Consider the following 17,099-nt stretch of genomic DNA (forward strand, 5'->3'; position numbering starts at 1 on the left):
AACCATTAGCAATTGGAAAAGAGAGGCTTGTGTGTATCATGTTGGACATTACACTTCTATATGAATGTATGAGTAATGTATTGGTGTAACGAAACCAATTAGCCTAGGGGTGGGATGTACTGGATATAGTAGAAAATGGACGTGCCCTAAGCACACTAAACTATCTCCATTCCTTACAATGGGTTTGTAATATTCCAGGGTCGCAAAGGACCCTCAGGAGCTCCAGGTGCCAAAGGAATAGCAGGAGAGCCGGTAAGTCCTTTTACCTCTAAATGTGACTCTGAGGCATCATCTCTAAAATCAAATCAAAGTTTATTGGTCGCGTACACAGTTTAGCAGGTGTTATAGTGGTGCACCGAAAAACTTGTTACTACCTTCTAACAATGCAGTCAAATGTCAAACAATTAAAATGTTTTTAAAAATAAAGAAAAAAAGGCGGGACCAATCCAAAAACAGCGGCAAATCCAATCAACAACACAAATAGCACTGTAGCAGTATCAAAATGCAATCTATACATATGTACACCGGGGGAATTGACATAAGATATACTAGGAATGATATGTACAGCAGTAGATATATTAGAGGGAGGTATGTCAAGAATCCAGTATATAAATAAATATGCAGTGTGTATAAACAGTATAACTAAAATACAATGTACAGTGGTAGTAATATCAGAATAAGCTATGTCGGGGATACAGTATTTAAATACACAGTGTGAAACGGGAAGTGACCAGTGGTTCAATGTCTCTATAACATGGGACAGCAGTGTTGGCTGTGAGTGTGAGTGGGTGTGAGTGTGAGTGTGTGATAGCTTGTGACGGCAAGTGATGGCTGTCTGATGGCCTGGTAATAGAATCAGTTTTTTAGTCTCTCGGTCTTGGCTTTGATGGACCTGTATTGTCTCCGTCTGTCGGGCGGTAGGCGAGTGAACAGTCCGTGGCTCGGGGGACTGAGGTCCTTGATGATCTTCTTGGCCTTCCCTTGACACCGAGTGCATACCACATTTCTTCAGCCGTCTGAGGTTGTAGAGGCGCTGTTGTGGCGAGACCATTTCAGGTCCTCAGTGATGTGCATGCAGAAGAACCTGAAGCTTTTGACCCTATTCACTGCGGCCCTGTCGATGAGGATGGGGACATGCTCCCTCTTCTGTCTCCTGTAGTCCACGATAAGCTCCTTCGTTTTGTTGAGAGAGAGGTTATTTTCACCACTCCGTAAGGGCTTTAACCTCCTCCCTGTAGGCTGTCTCATTGTTGTTGGTATTCAGGCCTACCACTGTTGTGTTGTCAGCAAACTTAATGATTGAGTTGGAGTTGTGCGTGGCCACACAGTCATGGGTGAACGGGGAGTACAGGAGAGGGCTGAGCACACACTCCATGGGGGCCCCTGTGTTGAGAATCAGCGTGGTGCAGGTGTTGTTGCCTACCCTCACCACCTGGGGTCAGCCCATCAGGAAATCTAGGATCCAGTTGCACAGGGAGGAGTTCAGCCCCAAGGGCTTGAGCTTAGTGACAAGCTTGGAGGGCACTACGGTTTCAGAAGCTGAGCTGTAGTCAATTAACAGCATTCTCACATAGGTATTCCTCTTGTCCAGGTGGGATAGGGCGGTGTGCAGTGCAAGGGTAATTGTGTTGTCCATGGATCTGTTGGGCGCGGTATGCAAATTGTAGTGGGTCAAGGGTGTTGGGTATGGTGGAGGTGATATGGTCCTTGACTTTCAAAGCACTTCATGATGACAGAAGTGAGTGCTACAGGGTGATAGTCATTTAGTTCAGTTACCTTGGCTTGCTTGGGTAGAGGAACAATGTTGGCCATTTTTAAGCAAGTGGGGATGATAGACTGGGATAGTCAAGATTGAAAATGTCCATAAACACTCCAGCCAGCTTGTCTGCACATGCTCTGAGGACACAGCAGGGATGTCATCCGGGCCGGCAGTATTGCGAGGGTTAACACGCTTGAAGGTCCTACTCATGTTGGCTACAGAGATCGGGAGCCTGCAGTACTCGTGAGCAGCGGGGACCCATGACAACGGCTCTGTGTTGTTTATTCTGTTTATACTCGTCCATGTTTCCAGTCACTTTACCGTAGTTAAATCCAATGGTTTGCACTTTAAGTTTTTCACGAATGCTGCCATGTATCCAGTTTTTGGTTTGGGTATGTTCTAATCGTCACTGTAGGAACAACATCCTTTATGCACTATGCACCCAGAGACAGAGCTAGTGTAGTCGTCAATGCTATTCCCAGAGGAGACCCGGAACATATCCCTGTCCGCATGAGCAAAACAGACCGTACATTAGCAAGTAATATACTAGGGAGTGGAGGTTGGTTTACCCTTTTCCTTAATTGGACTAGAACTCCAGCTCGCCTTCCCCTCCTCTGGCGGGGTCTTTTTGGAAAAAGGGCTTCCGTGATGAAGATAACTGCTTTAGTCTAGACAGAGGATTCCACACCGGAAAGTTGAATTTGTGGTGAGTAATCTCCGATCTGATGTCCAGAAGTGTTTGTCGGTCATAGGAAATAATAGTAGAACCTTTCTGATCAAATAAAGTACAAAATAACACACACACAAAAAAAAGACTGCAAAGTTGGCTGGGAGCTTGCAAAAGGGCGACCATTGTAGGCGCCATCTTGTTGTTTTACCCTGCCAGGCCTAACTGTTTCCAGCCCAGTTGGGGATATGGGTGTTATTTCCTATATTTAAATTCCTATAGAGCTTAACACTTACTGCCATGTCAGTTTTGCATGATATTTCACCTTCAAGCCAGGAAGCTGTCTGATTTCATTACTATTCCTAACTTTGTTTACCATAAGGTCTCCATACACCCTTCCATACACCTGCTGGTAATCCTTCTGCCTATGGTTAGGATCTGTGAAGCTTGAAATCAGGGGTTATTGGACCCAACCAACATCTTAGAGAGGAGGTGACTAGGGGCATTGGACAGACTTAAGTGTGCACTTGTCTCTACAGTACATCTTCATTCTGACAGCTGAAATGGTGGAGCTTCTGCTTGAGCAGCCCAGGGATGCCTCATCCTGCATCCTGCATTATGTAACGGGAAGAGAGAGGGAGAAAAAGAAGGGGGGAGAGAAAGAAACATAGAGAGAGAGAGACATAGAGAGAGAGAGAGCATAGATAAATATATATATAGAGAGAGACAGAGAGAGAGAGAGAAAATAATAAGGAGAGAGAGGGCAGTAAGATACGATGATTTACTCTGAGCTTCCAGCAAACAGCTCTATTTGAGTATTGGCTAGTTTCCACCACATACAGAAGCTTTGGCTCTGTGTTCTAAGACTCCAGGAGAGGGTCTGGCTCTCAAGTCCAGATGAACGTATCTCCACCATCCACATGTATATCCTCAACGTCTTTTTCACACTCTATTCTTGCTGCCTTTTTTCACTCACTTTAGCTTTTTATCCGCACTGTATTTATTTTGTTTTACCAGTGTAGTTACCTAGAATATAAAGGGCTTTGTAATATATTGCCAATATATTTTGGTGCTCTCGGTCATCACATCATATCATCTTATCACCGTAGGGACTTACTGGGCCACCAGGAACTATCGGTCCACTGGGAGAGATGGGAGTCAAGGTGAGTTACACTATTCTACATGACGTAGTGTGCCATTCTCGTGGTGTAATGTGATTAGTTCAGGCTCCAGTGACCAATGCCTTGCCCCCTAATTTGATTATGAATGGTAATTGTTCTCTGACAGGGCCCAACTGGAAAGGTTGGGGAGTGGGGACTACCAGGCGAACCAGGAGAGAAGGTAAGATTATACTCTTTAATACTCAACAAGGTACTCACTGTTTGGACCCCAGGAAGAGTAGCTGCTGCCTTGGCAATAGCTAATGGGGCATATTCACATTTCCAGTAATCACATTTCCAGTAATCGATTCAGTCTATTTATGTTGCACACAGTGTATTGAAATGGAGGCGTCCATTTGTTCATTGTGTTTTTGACCTGTGTGACAGGGTGCCCTCGGACCAGCAGGAAACCTCGGAGAGCAGGGCCTCATCGGACAGAGGGTGAGTACCCCAGAGCACACTTCTACCAATGTTTTTGATTCTTGTAAAAATCGAATCAAATCGAATCAAATGTTATTGGTAACGTACACATATTTAGTAGATGATATTGCGGGTGTAACGAAATGCATGTGTTCCTAGCTCCAACAGTGCAGTAATATCTAACAATACACAACAATACACACAAATCTAAAAGAATGGAATTAAGAAATGTATAAATATTAGGACGAGCAACGTCGGAGTGGCATTGACCAAAATGCAGTAGAATACAGTATTATTAACATGACCAGTGTTCCATAGGTATTTTGGCCTTATTAACTTGTACTTAAACCCCCTCTCCTTCAGGGTGAGATGGGGATTGATGGGGATGCCGGACAGAGTGGTCCTGATGGACTCAAGGTAAGAGATGAATAACACTAAGGCAGTAGTCACTGTGATGAATCCTAACTTGCGTTGAAAGTCTAAGACCAGAGTTGACAGTATTTGTCTCATTGACATCAATAGACGATTTGCCAGTTAGAGTTATATGTACATATCTCCAGTTAGGGTATGGCTGTTTAACCCCCTAAGGTCGATGTCCTCTCCCCCATCAGTTTAAGCTAGAGATATGTTTTTTGTTGTTGCATTGGATGCGTCTCAATCCACCGCTTCCTCCCATGTCGCACTTCCGCATCTGGGTTGCAAGGTAACAGAGCTAGAGCGGTGTTTGTCAGACCATGAGACATCCCAAAAATTGGTCTTCTCACAAAATCGTCTGTAGCATCCGAACAGTTTGGGCTACACACTAATCTGACCCCTCTGTGGAAAGGTGAGACTCTCACGAACACGTACGTGCCGGTATTGCTCTAGGACGCCGACAGGCCTCACAAGACTCGTCTGAAGGTCCACCGGTATCAGTTGAAAAAAATGAATGGAAGTACAGTATATACTTTTTGGAGACTGTTTCTTGCCAAAAAATATGGGGTTAAATACATGTAAAAACAAATATACAAATGTTTCCTGATCTTTCTTATCTCTCTCAGATATAGGACACACCCTTCAGAACAAACTATTTATTGTTCTATGTAGTGAATCTGTTATTCAATGCATTTGTATGGACTAATAGCAGTAAGGCCAAAAATTATTTTTCATCAAATATTATTTTTTTAATATTTTGGGGATGCTTCAAGGGGTCTTAAAATTCTAAATCAAATAGCAAAATGATCCTTGTTATGACCATATAGCTTAGTAGGACCCCCCACCCTCCCCCGACTTAGACAGGGCTCAGACTCCTCTGGGTTCATAGCCAGTTCTTAGTAAAAGAGAAGAGAGTGTTTTAGGATAACTGTCACTATTTTGAACAGCCATTCACAAGAGAATGTGATTCTATCGTCATCAGATGTGATCTAAGCCATGTTCATATGGAGTTAATGAACTGTACTACGCTGTTAAACTGTAATTCTTTTTGGTCAGACTCAAGTGTTGCATTGTGTAAGATGCTGGCCGCCGTACAGTTGGAGCTGAATTCTGTTGACGCTGAGTGAAAATAAACAGGGAGCAGGCAGCAGGCCTATTTTGAGCTCTTCCTTCTGGCAGGAGTTGTTATGGAAATACATTGCTGTTCACTAGGGACACTGCCCTTCTCCACTTCGGCCTTCAAAGTCCTTGTCTGAATATTTTCTACTACCGCCAACATCTGCACCCGTGAAATGTGTGATCAGGTATAATTGTCTCCTTGGTTCTCTGCTCAGGGCGAGAAGGGTGACATGGGACTGGAGGGGGGTAAAGGAGAGAGGGGTGACATCGGACTGAAAGGAAAGGAAGGGTCTCCCGGACCTCCTGGCTTAGTGGGAGTGTGGGTGAGTGTCCAAACTCAACCCAACATATTTACATTTCTTGAACTTGACTCTCAGGTTCTCATGAATCAGATTGCTGAGTTTCTCACTTCACTTGCTGTTGTTTTAGATGAAATGTTACTCTGCAACATGTAGGCTACTACATGTCAAGGCAAAAAGGATACCAACACACTTTTGTCTCCTGCAAACTGTCGTTACTGAGAAAACTGTGGATGACCATTTTGACCATTGCCTTGTCTTCGTCATAGAGGTTTATTGCTGTTAAAATAAGCAGCTGTTGACTTCTGACACCAATAACTGTCTTCCAGGGTCAGGAGGGCAAACCTGGCAAGTTTGGTGAAAGAGGAAAACCTGGAGAGAAGGTATGTATCTCAGCTCAGTTCCTCATGAAGTACGCCTCCCTACATCTGTCACTCTCATTCATTTCATTCACTGAAACCTGTTAATTGTTTCATCGTACCTTTCTTGGTTTTTAAAGAAAGTTGGATGACTCCTTATCTGTTATTGTAGTCAACCAACATTAGGCATCAGTGGCCTCTAGAGCCACTATATTGAAAGTGGACATTCAAAATGGAGAGTTGAGATGACACGGTAAAACTATCCACACACAACTTGTCAGTGACTGAAAGTCAACCTTGCTATTTTTGCATGCCTGCTCTATTGCGACCCTTCTCTAGGGCAGCAAGGGTCACATGGGTCATCTGGGAGAGACTGGGACAATTGGTGAACAAGGAGAAGCAGGATTTGTTGGGCCGAAAGGATCGAGAGGAACCATTGGACCAGTGGTAAGGCTCTGTGGATTTGATCCTAGTTTTTCGGCTGATATGTTGGTTTCCTAGTGTGCTAGGTCATAAAGACTGAACATCTGACGTTCACAGGGTGCACCAGGTAGAATGGGCCAGCAAGGTGAAACAGGCATCACAGGATACGAGGTAAAATTTACCCTTTACTACATACAATATCCTTCACTCAATATCAACGCAATATGATTCTAGATCAATTAAATATAGCCAGATGATCGATCGATGAAGAGTTATGAAGCATTGCCACCTAGGACATTATCATTGGCCTCCCAAGTGGTGCAGTGTTCTAAGGCACTGCATCTCAGCTAGAGGTGTCACTACAGACAACCTGGTTCAAATCCAGACTGTATCACAACCGGCTGTGATTGGGAGTCCCATAGGGCGGCGCACAAATGCCCAGCCTTGTCTGTGTTTGGCCGGTGTAGGCCGTCATTGTAAATAAGAATTTGTTCTTAACTGACTTGCCTAGTTAAATAAAATACATTTTAAAAAATTACTGTATCTAAATTGCTGCCTTCAGTGAGTATTGTTTACCTAATGACACATACTATTGAATGTCTCCAAGAAGGTAGCTATTGTCGTTGCCCTGTGTGATGAATAACATGGTCTCTATTGTCCTCCTCTGTGGTTGTAGGGCCACACAGGACGGCAAGGGCCACTGGGACCTCCTGGACCAAAAGGTGAAAAGGTACACTTCCCACAGTCCTGTCCGTGTCTATTAGCTCTCTCTTTGTGGGTGTCTGGACGTGTGCGTCTAGACTTATGGTCTGGTGACAGCCCTAGCACTGTCCGTCTCTCTCTCTGTCCTATAGTCAATCCATGTAATATATAATACTAATGTTAATGTGTGCGATTTAGCAGACACTTTTATCCAAAACGACTTGCAGTCATGTTTGCACACATGTGGATACATACTGTATGTCCCACATATCCCATTATCACATGTTTGTAGGGCTAGGAGTTTCTCCTGAACACATGCCCTGACCAGGAGAAACTCTGGGCCCTAGAGATAGGCCATTACTAGGCACTAGAGATAGGCCATTGCTATCAGGAAAAAGCCCTAGCCATATCAAATGGTGTCCAGCCGCTGAGAGTGACTGAATTCCACGGCTATTTCAGTCTGATTATCTCACAAGAAGCGATGAAATATAATTGATCAATGGTATGCACAATGGCACTTCTCATTAACTCTGGAGAAAGTTGATCAAATGTAGGTCATTGGCCACAAACAGCTTTCAACTGCTGTTGGAATACTCCTTGTCATCATCATTCAGATCAATCATGGTTCAGTTTGATAAATAGGACTTCGATATGAAGTACTCTTTCCTGTTTGCTGGTAAACTCGTAATGTTGGCCATACTTACTTTGTAATGAGATCAATATTGTGCCACTACTCATAAATTGTTTAGTTTTGGATCCCTGTTCCACTGTTTCCTCTTGTGTTTAGCTGATCCTCATGCATTATGAAATACTACAAGCATTCCACATCATTCACTGGTCCCTGTAAAGTCACTGGAACATTTAATGCAATCTAGGTCCCCTTTTTATTGAAAGCAGCCTATTGCCATCACCAACAAAAACTATAATTGCTTAGAATATTCCATTGTACTGAAAGGAATATCATGAATTTAACCTTATTAAAATGTTTAATTAAAAAAAAATCTGTTTTCCCTGTATGTTTTCCAGGGTGAACAGGGGGAGGACAGTAAGGTGGAAGGCCCTCCCGGTCCACAAGGTGACAGAGTGAGTTCCTCTCATCATGTAGCCCTCCGCCTGCTGTGTTGTTTGGTGTTGCTTTGCTAAAATAGCTAGGGATCTATATGCTTCATTCTGTTTGGTTCCCATTTGAAACCAGGGTCCTACCGGAGACAGGGGAGACAGAGGAGAATCAGGGGACCCAGGATACCTAGTAAGTGGGATGTCGATTGTATTGTGTACGTTAATGTTGTCTCATTTGGAATATATCCTTTATACATGGACACGGCTAACATGAATAAATGTCTATTTCCCAGGGCCAGCCAGGGGTGGACGGATCGAGAGGCAAAGCCGGAGCAACTGGACTACCTGTGAGTAAAATGTTCTGTTTATGACATGATCATATGTGTTCTCTCATACTGAATCAAATCAAATCAAATTTGTGACAGTATCCACATTAAAATATCTACCTATTAAAAAGGTAAAACTTGTCATTTGTTTGTTTGATTGTTTCATCTTTCATTCGTTCGTTCATTCCTTCTTTCTTTTTTTTTATATTGTAGGGACATCCTGGACCAAGGGGAATAGAGGGTCTGAAAGGATCGAAAGGTGATCAAGTAAGGACAAAATACCTCGACAACAACCAAACTGTTGTATCCAGTTTTACCTCAAAACACATGTTTGAACCACTTTGGTACCTCTTTAATTTGATTTGAATGTATTGGGACTCTTTTGCTATGTAGTGATGTCATGTTGGAGCTGATGGTCTGTACCTCTCTGATCTACTCCAGGGTCAGAAAGGCAAACGGGGCAAACAAGGCGAGTCTGGGATCAAAGGACCGCCGGTGAGTGAAATATCTTTATCTTTTCATTTTAATACTGCATGTCATTGATTGATTGGTTGATTGATTAATTCATTGTGCTAGATTGCTTCTCATATGTAGCATTATTCTCTATCTTTTCCAGGGTCCCGAGGGTCCTCCTGGCCCAAAGGGAGTGGTGGGAAGAGAGGGCCTTGAGGGCCAACCTGGAATGGATGGGCCTCCTGGGAAAGATGGTGACAAAGGAGTGAAGGTGAAGAAGGACAGACATCATAACTGTGCATTCTTCTCATTAACTGAAATAAGCAGAGTCTTTTTTCTACTGTCTACTGTATGATTGGTCTTCTCTGTTAAGCCTCAGCCATCCTCAATTGCTTGTGTCCACTCCTTAGGGGGATCAAGGAGACGACGGAGAGTTTGGTATCATTGGCAAAGCTGGTAACAGTGGTAAAATGGGCGTGCCAGGGCTTCCAGGCGAACAGGGCTCCTTCGGACCCAAGGTGAGAGAGAAGAGAGTACATGCTCCAATGAACTGTGACCACCATGTTTATCCAATTATATGTTGTACAAGGTGAAGGATGAACTGTGACCACCATGGTTATCCTATTATATGTTGTACAAGGTAAAGGATGAACTGTTACCACCATGTTTATCCTATTATATGTTGTACAAGGTAAAGGATGAACTGTTACCACCATGGTTATCCTATTATATGTTGTACAAGGTGAAGGATGAACTGTTACCACCATGTTTATCCTATTATATGTTGTACAAGGTGAAGGATGAACTGTTACCACCATGTTTATCCTATTATATGTTGTACAAGGTGAAGGATGAACTGTTACCACCATGTTTATCCTATTATATGTTGTACAAGGTGAAGGATGAACTGTTACCACCATAGTTATCCTATTATATGTTGTACAAGGTGAAGGATAAACTGTTACCACCATAGTTATCCTATTATATGTTGTACAAGGTCTGAAGGACGAGAAATAAGAACTTGAGCTATTGCTCCATCGTAACTTCTCACTCGAGTGTTGAAAGAAATCAACCTTCTCCACACGGTACTGGTCCTGAATGGTTGTCTGTCCTTGTGTGTGTGTCACAGGGTGAGAGGGGTCTCCCCGGCCAAACTGGATATTCAGGGAAAAGAGGCCACATTGGTGGAATGGGAATTCCAGGAAAACAGGGTGACCAGGGGAACAAAGGACAGCCCGTGAGTAACATAGCAACATTGCTGAGTCCGTTTGATTGGTCATCATAACTAGGACATGATAATGATGATGAGGAGGTGAATGACAATGGCGACGGTGAGGATGATGAAGATGGTTCCATTTCTCTCCCCAGGGTGACACAGGTGAATCAGGGTACCCAGGGGTTCTCGGGATGTTCGGACCAAAGGTACGCTAGACTTCCCCCCCCATTTTCATCTCACACCTTAGTCACATGATCAAATAACACAGGGCTTTAAACATGGACCATCAAGAATGAAGTTCTAAGCCGCAAAAAATATGGTTCTAATAAAACACCAGCAAAAAAGCAGAACCCATTTTCAGCGGGAAATAAGGGATCTGCTGGAGATTAATAGGAAAGCTTTAAAGGAATTTAAAGCCTCAAATGATTTGGTAGCGTTTATTGTCTTTGCTCTGAAAGGGATAAATCGAATTAAAGACTGCTGCATTGGGGCAGAAAATCTATCACGGTCCACAAGAAGTTTACTCCACCCACGTGTAATGTCACTTAACTTCGGTTACTTTATTACTCTCTAGTGATGTTGCTCTGCAGGTGTTGGGCAGCTAAGAAAATTGAGAAGTTACAGGCTTTACTGAACATTTAGGCGGTAATTTAGTGAGTCATATGACTGCCAGTGCTCCAGTTGGAGATTTTTCTAGGGTGTTCCATTTTGATATACTATATACACACATCGCACAGAGGAATGTTAGGCAGCTGAGCCTTGGCGTTATGCTAAAGTGGAGATAGATTCTCTGACTTGGCAAATTATATGTCAGACGCACTGTAGGCTTACTGACTCATCATCAAGACCTATCAAATAATAATTTCCAGGTGAAAGAGCTGTTAACTGAAGAAACTTGGAGTGTTGTGTCTCTTGCTGACTGTGTTGCTTACTGTGCATATTACATACAGCCCATATGGTGCAACCTTGCACTCAGTTGGCCTAAGCTTCTATATGAAGTGATACTTGCCTTATTAACACATTGTATCTTATCAACACATATGTTTTATCTTCATAGGGACCTCCAGGAGATCTGGGCCCAGCCGGCATACAGGGACCAAAAGGGCCACATGGCTTGATGGTAAAATGAGATTAGACATTTTTTTATTACGTAATTCCCTATGTTTTTCCTGGTCAGGTAACGTGGCCTATTTATAGGTTGGAACTTGGGTCAATAGTTCATCCTAGGCTGAAACACTGGGCATATTAATATATAATACATATAGTATATGCCATTTATCAGAAGCTTTTATCCATACATTTTCTGTACGGGTGCTCCTGGGAAATCAAACCCACTATCCTGGCGTTGCAACCACCCTGCTCAACTAACTAAGCAAAAGAGGGCCACCATATTGACAACATATGCCTTGTTAATTCAGATAGTGGCTGCCCTCACTAACAATGTTTATCTTTCTCTCTCTCTCCAGGGTAATGTTGGTGCCACAGGCCCAGTCGGTATCATTGGCCCCAGTGGTAATACAGTATGTACATCATCATATCTCATACCCCTTATCTGCCAAAGAACATGTTATCAGTCGGTTTTTTTGGGGGGGCGATGGAGTAATTTCCCCTCTCTCGCTCGCTCTCTCTCTCTCTCAGGGTCCCCAAGGTGACAAAGGAAGTCGAGGGGATACGGTGCGTGTCCTTATTTTGATGAATCATATCCCTTATTCCAGGCCTGGGTTCAAATACTATTTTGAATATATACTCTAGCCTGCCTGCCTGGAATTTCAGATGGGCGGGGTTTAGAGTTGTGGCACTATTCTATTGGTCCATTAAGACAGGCAATTAATCACACAAAGTATTTGAAATGATTTCAAATAGTATTTGAACCCAGCTCTGCCTTACACCAAGGCTTATTTGTATTCATTTTTTATTTTATTCCACCTTTATTTAACCAGGTAGGCTAGTTGAGAAAAAGTTCTCCTTTGCAACTGCGACCTGATCACAGGACAGAATAGGGTGCTTAGTATGGAGAGCACAGAACTTATCACAGGACAGGATAGGGTGCTTAGTATGTAGAGCACACTGCTTAGAAGGGATTCAGCCTTAACCCCTAAAGCACTTTTCATTTCCCTCAGTGCTTCTCTGTTTGTTGTTCCACTCACCATGACAACTAGGAATAAGTTGAGACAGAAAGGCTACTTACTGCTTGCCGCTGATTTACCGTCTGTTGGCAGAGGAGTTTAGATGAAGAGGAACTTGATATTGAGAGGTCAAGCTGCAGCATTATGGTCTAGGGGGGGGTGTTAATCCAATAGTGTTCTTGCTTTTTTACAAACAGGGGGTACAAGGACCAAGGGGCCCTCCTGGTCCTCGTGGACCACCGGGACCCCCAGTAAGTATTTTCTGTTATTTATGTAAAGACTTTGTAATAGTGGTATCACTCGTTTTTCAGTATTTTCTTTATATGCTGTACTATGACTGGACCATGCATTAACCCCCCTTCTATTTCCACTGTCTTATAGGGTCTCCCTGGTTCTATGCCATTCGTAAGTCTCCTCTATTTACAATTGGTCTTTCTCAGAAGCAATGGAGAGAAGGAGTGAATGTGGGAGAATGTTTCAGAGTTCATACTTTTGTCTTTTTGTCTTCTCTTCTAGAGAAGGGAGGCTATTGGTGCTGCTTTTCAGCTCATTATTGATTCCCATGCTGCGCTGAGGTCAGAGGTGAGTCACTGTGAGAAGCATCATTGGTCCCTTGGCAAATAAGTAATGTACCCAGTACAATACAGAGAATAATTGTATGTCCCTAATAATATGTATGACCAACTCTTACACAAATATTCCATTAGTATTAATCCATGACAAAAGTACGGTTACCCTCATGCTTCTCATGCCAGGATTTAGTCATTTATCACTCTCCAATGGTGGCTGGCTGTTTGTGAAGATTTTGTGCTCAGTGTGTGACCGATTGTCTCTATCATTTCTAGACTTACCATGACATGGACCTGCCCATGTTGGACCACCAGGGTACAGAGATATTCAAGACCCTCCACTACCTCAGCACCTTGATCCAGAGCCTGAAGAACCCACTAGGAACCCACGACAACCCTGCACGCATCTGCAGAGACCTCAAGGACTGTGAACAGAGGATGAATGATGGTGAGGAAGGATACAGGACACACTGTAGCCTGAGATTCACATTTTGGGTTCAATCCTTCAGTTACAGTATACTTGGTCCAATAGTTGTTCTAGACCATGTGGACCTGACTAGTTATACGCTATAACTAAGCTATAAATTGTAATCTATAGTGATAAATATGAAGTCTATACACCTGACCAGTGATATCCCTTCCTAAAGCATTACATACTTGTCCACTCTGCTAAAAGTACACTACTCCTGTATATAGACTCCTTTTTCACTCAGTTTGTTCTCCTTCCCCAAGGAACTTACTGGATCGACCCAAACCTCGGCTGCTCTGCTGACTCCATCGAAGTGACGTGTAACTTCACCAGCGGTGGCCAGACCTGTCTGAAACCCATCACAGTATCCAAGGTCAGCATCAACTTCCACTACTACTCAGCCATTTACAGTCAAAACAAGCCACAATCCAGTCAAAACAACTGATAATAGGAAGCCAATATTTTTGTCAGGTTTTCAGAGAAACATGTTCAGGAACTGTAAAACAAGTAGTGTATTTGAGGTTTATAAAGGCTTCTGAAGTTTGCAATTTACACTTTGAAATTTCAGACTTTATTTTCCCTTACGAAATATGTATCAACCCCTACAAAAATACCCATTAATTAGGATCCACGTAATAATTCACATTTCCTGTTGCTGCAGGATTATTTTCCTGCTGTAGCAAACTGGCTCAAATGAAGATCCTACATCTGTATGTTTCCACACACAACCGTCGTACTGTACTACAGAATAGCATTCTTACTATTTAGCTCATTTGAATTTCCTGTCTTCTGTTTCTTTTGACACATCCTACATTTTTACTTCAGACAGGTTTTGTATCTGGCATCCAGAACCAAATCTTGCATGTCCACTGGTGTTGTCTGACACAATAGATTAGGGATTAAATTGTAACGGTAATTGATGTGTGTCCGTCTGCAGCTGAAGATGGGGGTGGGTCGTATCCAGATGAACTTCCTCCATCTACTGAGCTCTGAGGCGGTGCAGCACGTCACCATCCACTGCCTGAATATCCCCGTGTGGGCCAACAGCTCCTCCCTGGAGCCCTCCCCCACCGCGGTGCGCTTCAAGGCCTGGAGCGGAGGAGACATGATCCAGGCTGGAGGACTCCTGGAGCCCCACGTAGTGAAGGACGAATGCTGGGTATGTCAACCTCCAACCTGGATCATGTGACAGGCTGCTCTCCTACTGAACATACAACTGGTGGAATAATGGATGAAATAGTGGATGACACTTTACATGTTGTTACATAGGCTACCATGTATTTAACGCTACCATGTATTTAAGGCTACCATGTATTTAAGCTCTAATTATAGTAAATTGTACACCAACTGAAGATAATGTATTGCACAGTCTGACCAAATCAGTCTCTGTAGGTTCTAAAAAGTAAAATCCCCTTGTCTTTCAGATCCAAGATGGCCGCTGGCACCAGACCCATTTCGTCTTCCAGACCCAGGACCCCAACTTACTCCCCGTCCTGGACGTGTATAACCTACCGGCCACAGAGCCTGGCTCGCACTACCACCTAGAGGTGGGCCCCGTGTGCTTCTTATAGAGGCCTGTTCTTATAGAGGCCTGTTCTTATAGAGGCCCAGGATACAGTACATGCACAGCCTCCTCATAGGAGTGACTTGCGGGGGATGGGGAAGGTTAGGGGGTCTTCCTGTCCCCATATACTGGGGCCCTTCAGGAGAGGCAGGCCAGGCCAGGCCCCTAACCCTCCAGCATATGCTCGGACTGCAGAAACAGGCAGGGGGCGCCATTGAGGGACGGACCAGGAGAAACTGCAGAGATTACTGAGACGTCTCGCACTAGTTCCTACCGCCTGCCTGAAGAGAAGATAAGCTTTGGCTTTTTTCAGGGACTTGTTTTACTGTCGCACGGCACGAGCCCTGGATGCCCAAGTGAGATAAAAAATAATGAGTCTCTAACATCACTCTTGGACAACATTTTTAACTTATTACTTTCTATGGTCATGAACTCTCAACATGTTATGAAATGTGTAAAGTAATAGGGAACGATTATAAATGCATTTGCATATTATGAATGCATTACTTATCCTTCTAAATGTCACACATACACATGTATTATTTATACATGTTATATGTATATCTTAATATAAAAGTGCAATAAACATATCTCGTCTGCAGTTTTTCAAAGCAATTAAGGTTTACAGTGAGACCCAACAATTGGATATAATATTATCATAACATTCAGGCTTAGGCTTAGTTTCCAGCATACATCCACAGGTGTGTGCTGTCCAGTTATTTTCTCCTGCCTGGTCTGCAGATGACGTATGAATCTACTTGTAATGGTGATTAGGTGCTGAAGAAATGCCCACCGGTCTACGAAGAACTATTCCGCTATTGCATTCCTGATGTGTGTTTCCCTAGTCAAATGAATTGAAGCTTGCAGCAAGAGAGTGAATCCAGAGAGTGTCAGAAGAGTCGGTCTACCTCCCATCTCTCAACGAGCTGAACCAGAGATGATGACACCTGATACCTGGTGCTATAATAATTCCTGTGGTGGGTTATGAGGCGGTCTTGTTTAATCCTGACAGAACATATAAACCTTTTCTACAGCAAAGGGAATATTTTTTTACACAGTATGAATGCAAAGAAGGAAAAATGTTAAATTTCACTTTCCAAGCTAGCAAAACAAGCTAGCAAAACAGCGTTTCTTTCTCTGCATTGCTATTGTACTCCCCTTTGTATGAGTCTGAAGCTATTATTGAAAGATTTAGGTCTTATTTTTGACTTGTTGAAATGTATAAATGTGTATAATTATGCAAAGCTTTGTTGTATACAGTGGATCCCAACATGCTAATTTATGTTATTTAATGTCCATGGGTTTTGCGACTTTCTGTAAACTTTAAGCCAGACACCCATCATTAGCAGAGCATTTTTAATTTTTTATAAATTTGGGGCTTCATCGATTTTGTTTTATAGGTTTGTTTTTTTATAATCATAACTGTACTGGAACCATTTTCAATGCTTTTATGCCTTACTGTTTTACTTTATTGTTGACCATGTTTGTGAAATCTGTACAGGCGGTCAGCTCAACCAACCAACCTATAAACTCAGAATACCTCTCATATCACACATCTTAAATAGCCCTCCATCATGTTCTTACATTCGTATAGCCATAACACATCCAAAGAGTCTGACATCTGACATCTTTGTTAAGGGCCAGGAACAGATATTAGTGGTCATCGTGTACTTCATCCATTCATCTCTGCAGGTCCTCTCTGTCAGCATCATAATAATACAGCTTGTAGTTTTCAACACTTTCATTTTCTTCAACATTCAGGTGTTCAATAAATATTTGAAACCCAAGTAGATGTGTGTTTCCATTGGTTCTCATTCTCTTATAAAAAAATATACTTATCTATCCAGTAAAATTTTCATTGTCAGCTTCAGACACAGCAGAGTTTAGTTCTCAATAAAAGTTAAATATTTAATGCATTATTAATAGTTATTGTAGTAAATGAACCACAAGGCTTTTATTGTAAAACAGCTCATGTGTTATTGTGACTTAAATACT

General features: G+C 42.8%; 1 protein-coding gene across 1 annotated transcript in view; it reads left to right on the plus strand.

Annotated features, from left to right (window-relative positions):
- LOC106579812 (collagen alpha-1(XXVII) chain B) overlaps positions 1-16,891 on the plus strand; it is a 101,782-nt gene extending 84,891 nt beyond the window's left edge. Inside the window, exons 32-60 of the mRNA XM_014160011.2 lie at positions 199-252; positions 3,536-3,589; positions 3,714-3,767; positions 3,974-4,027; positions 4,370-4,423; positions 5,755-5,862; positions 6,168-6,221; positions 6,537-6,644; positions 6,738-6,791; positions 7,297-7,350; positions 8,349-8,405; positions 8,518-8,571; positions 8,675-8,728; positions 8,921-8,974; positions 9,149-9,202; positions 9,324-9,431; positions 9,571-9,678; positions 10,290-10,397; positions 10,529-10,582; positions 11,434-11,496; positions 11,843-11,896; positions 12,015-12,050; positions 12,700-12,753; positions 12,884-12,907; positions 13,019-13,084; positions 13,348-13,519; positions 13,804-13,913; positions 14,478-14,699; positions 14,965-16,891. Of these exons, the coding sequence (XP_014015486.2) occupies positions 199-252; positions 3,536-3,589; positions 3,714-3,767; positions 3,974-4,027; positions 4,370-4,423; positions 5,755-5,862; positions 6,168-6,221; positions 6,537-6,644; positions 6,738-6,791; positions 7,297-7,350; positions 8,349-8,405; positions 8,518-8,571; positions 8,675-8,728; positions 8,921-8,974; positions 9,149-9,202; positions 9,324-9,431; positions 9,571-9,678; positions 10,290-10,397; positions 10,529-10,582; positions 11,434-11,496; positions 11,843-11,896; positions 12,015-12,050; positions 12,700-12,753; positions 12,884-12,907; positions 13,019-13,084; positions 13,348-13,519; positions 13,804-13,913; positions 14,478-14,699; positions 14,965-15,111 (2,247 nt within the window). The 3' untranslated portion in view covers positions 15,112-16,891. The remainder of the gene's footprint in view (positions 1-198; positions 253-3,535; positions 3,590-3,713; positions 3,768-3,973; positions 4,028-4,369; positions 4,424-5,754; positions 5,863-6,167; positions 6,222-6,536; positions 6,645-6,737; positions 6,792-7,296; positions 7,351-8,348; positions 8,406-8,517; positions 8,572-8,674; positions 8,729-8,920; positions 8,975-9,148; positions 9,203-9,323; positions 9,432-9,570; positions 9,679-10,289; positions 10,398-10,528; positions 10,583-11,433; positions 11,497-11,842; positions 11,897-12,014; positions 12,051-12,699; positions 12,754-12,883; positions 12,908-13,018; positions 13,085-13,347; positions 13,520-13,803; positions 13,914-14,477; positions 14,700-14,964) is intronic.
- Positions 16,892-17,099: the final 208 nt, after the last annotated feature.

This window comes from Salmo salar, chromosome ssa20 (genome assembly GCF_905237065.1).
Source record: "Salmo salar chromosome ssa20, Ssal_v3.1, whole genome shotgun sequence".
In the NCBI taxonomy this organism is placed as follows: Eukaryota; Metazoa; Chordata; class Actinopteri; order Salmoniformes; family Salmonidae; genus Salmo; species Salmo salar.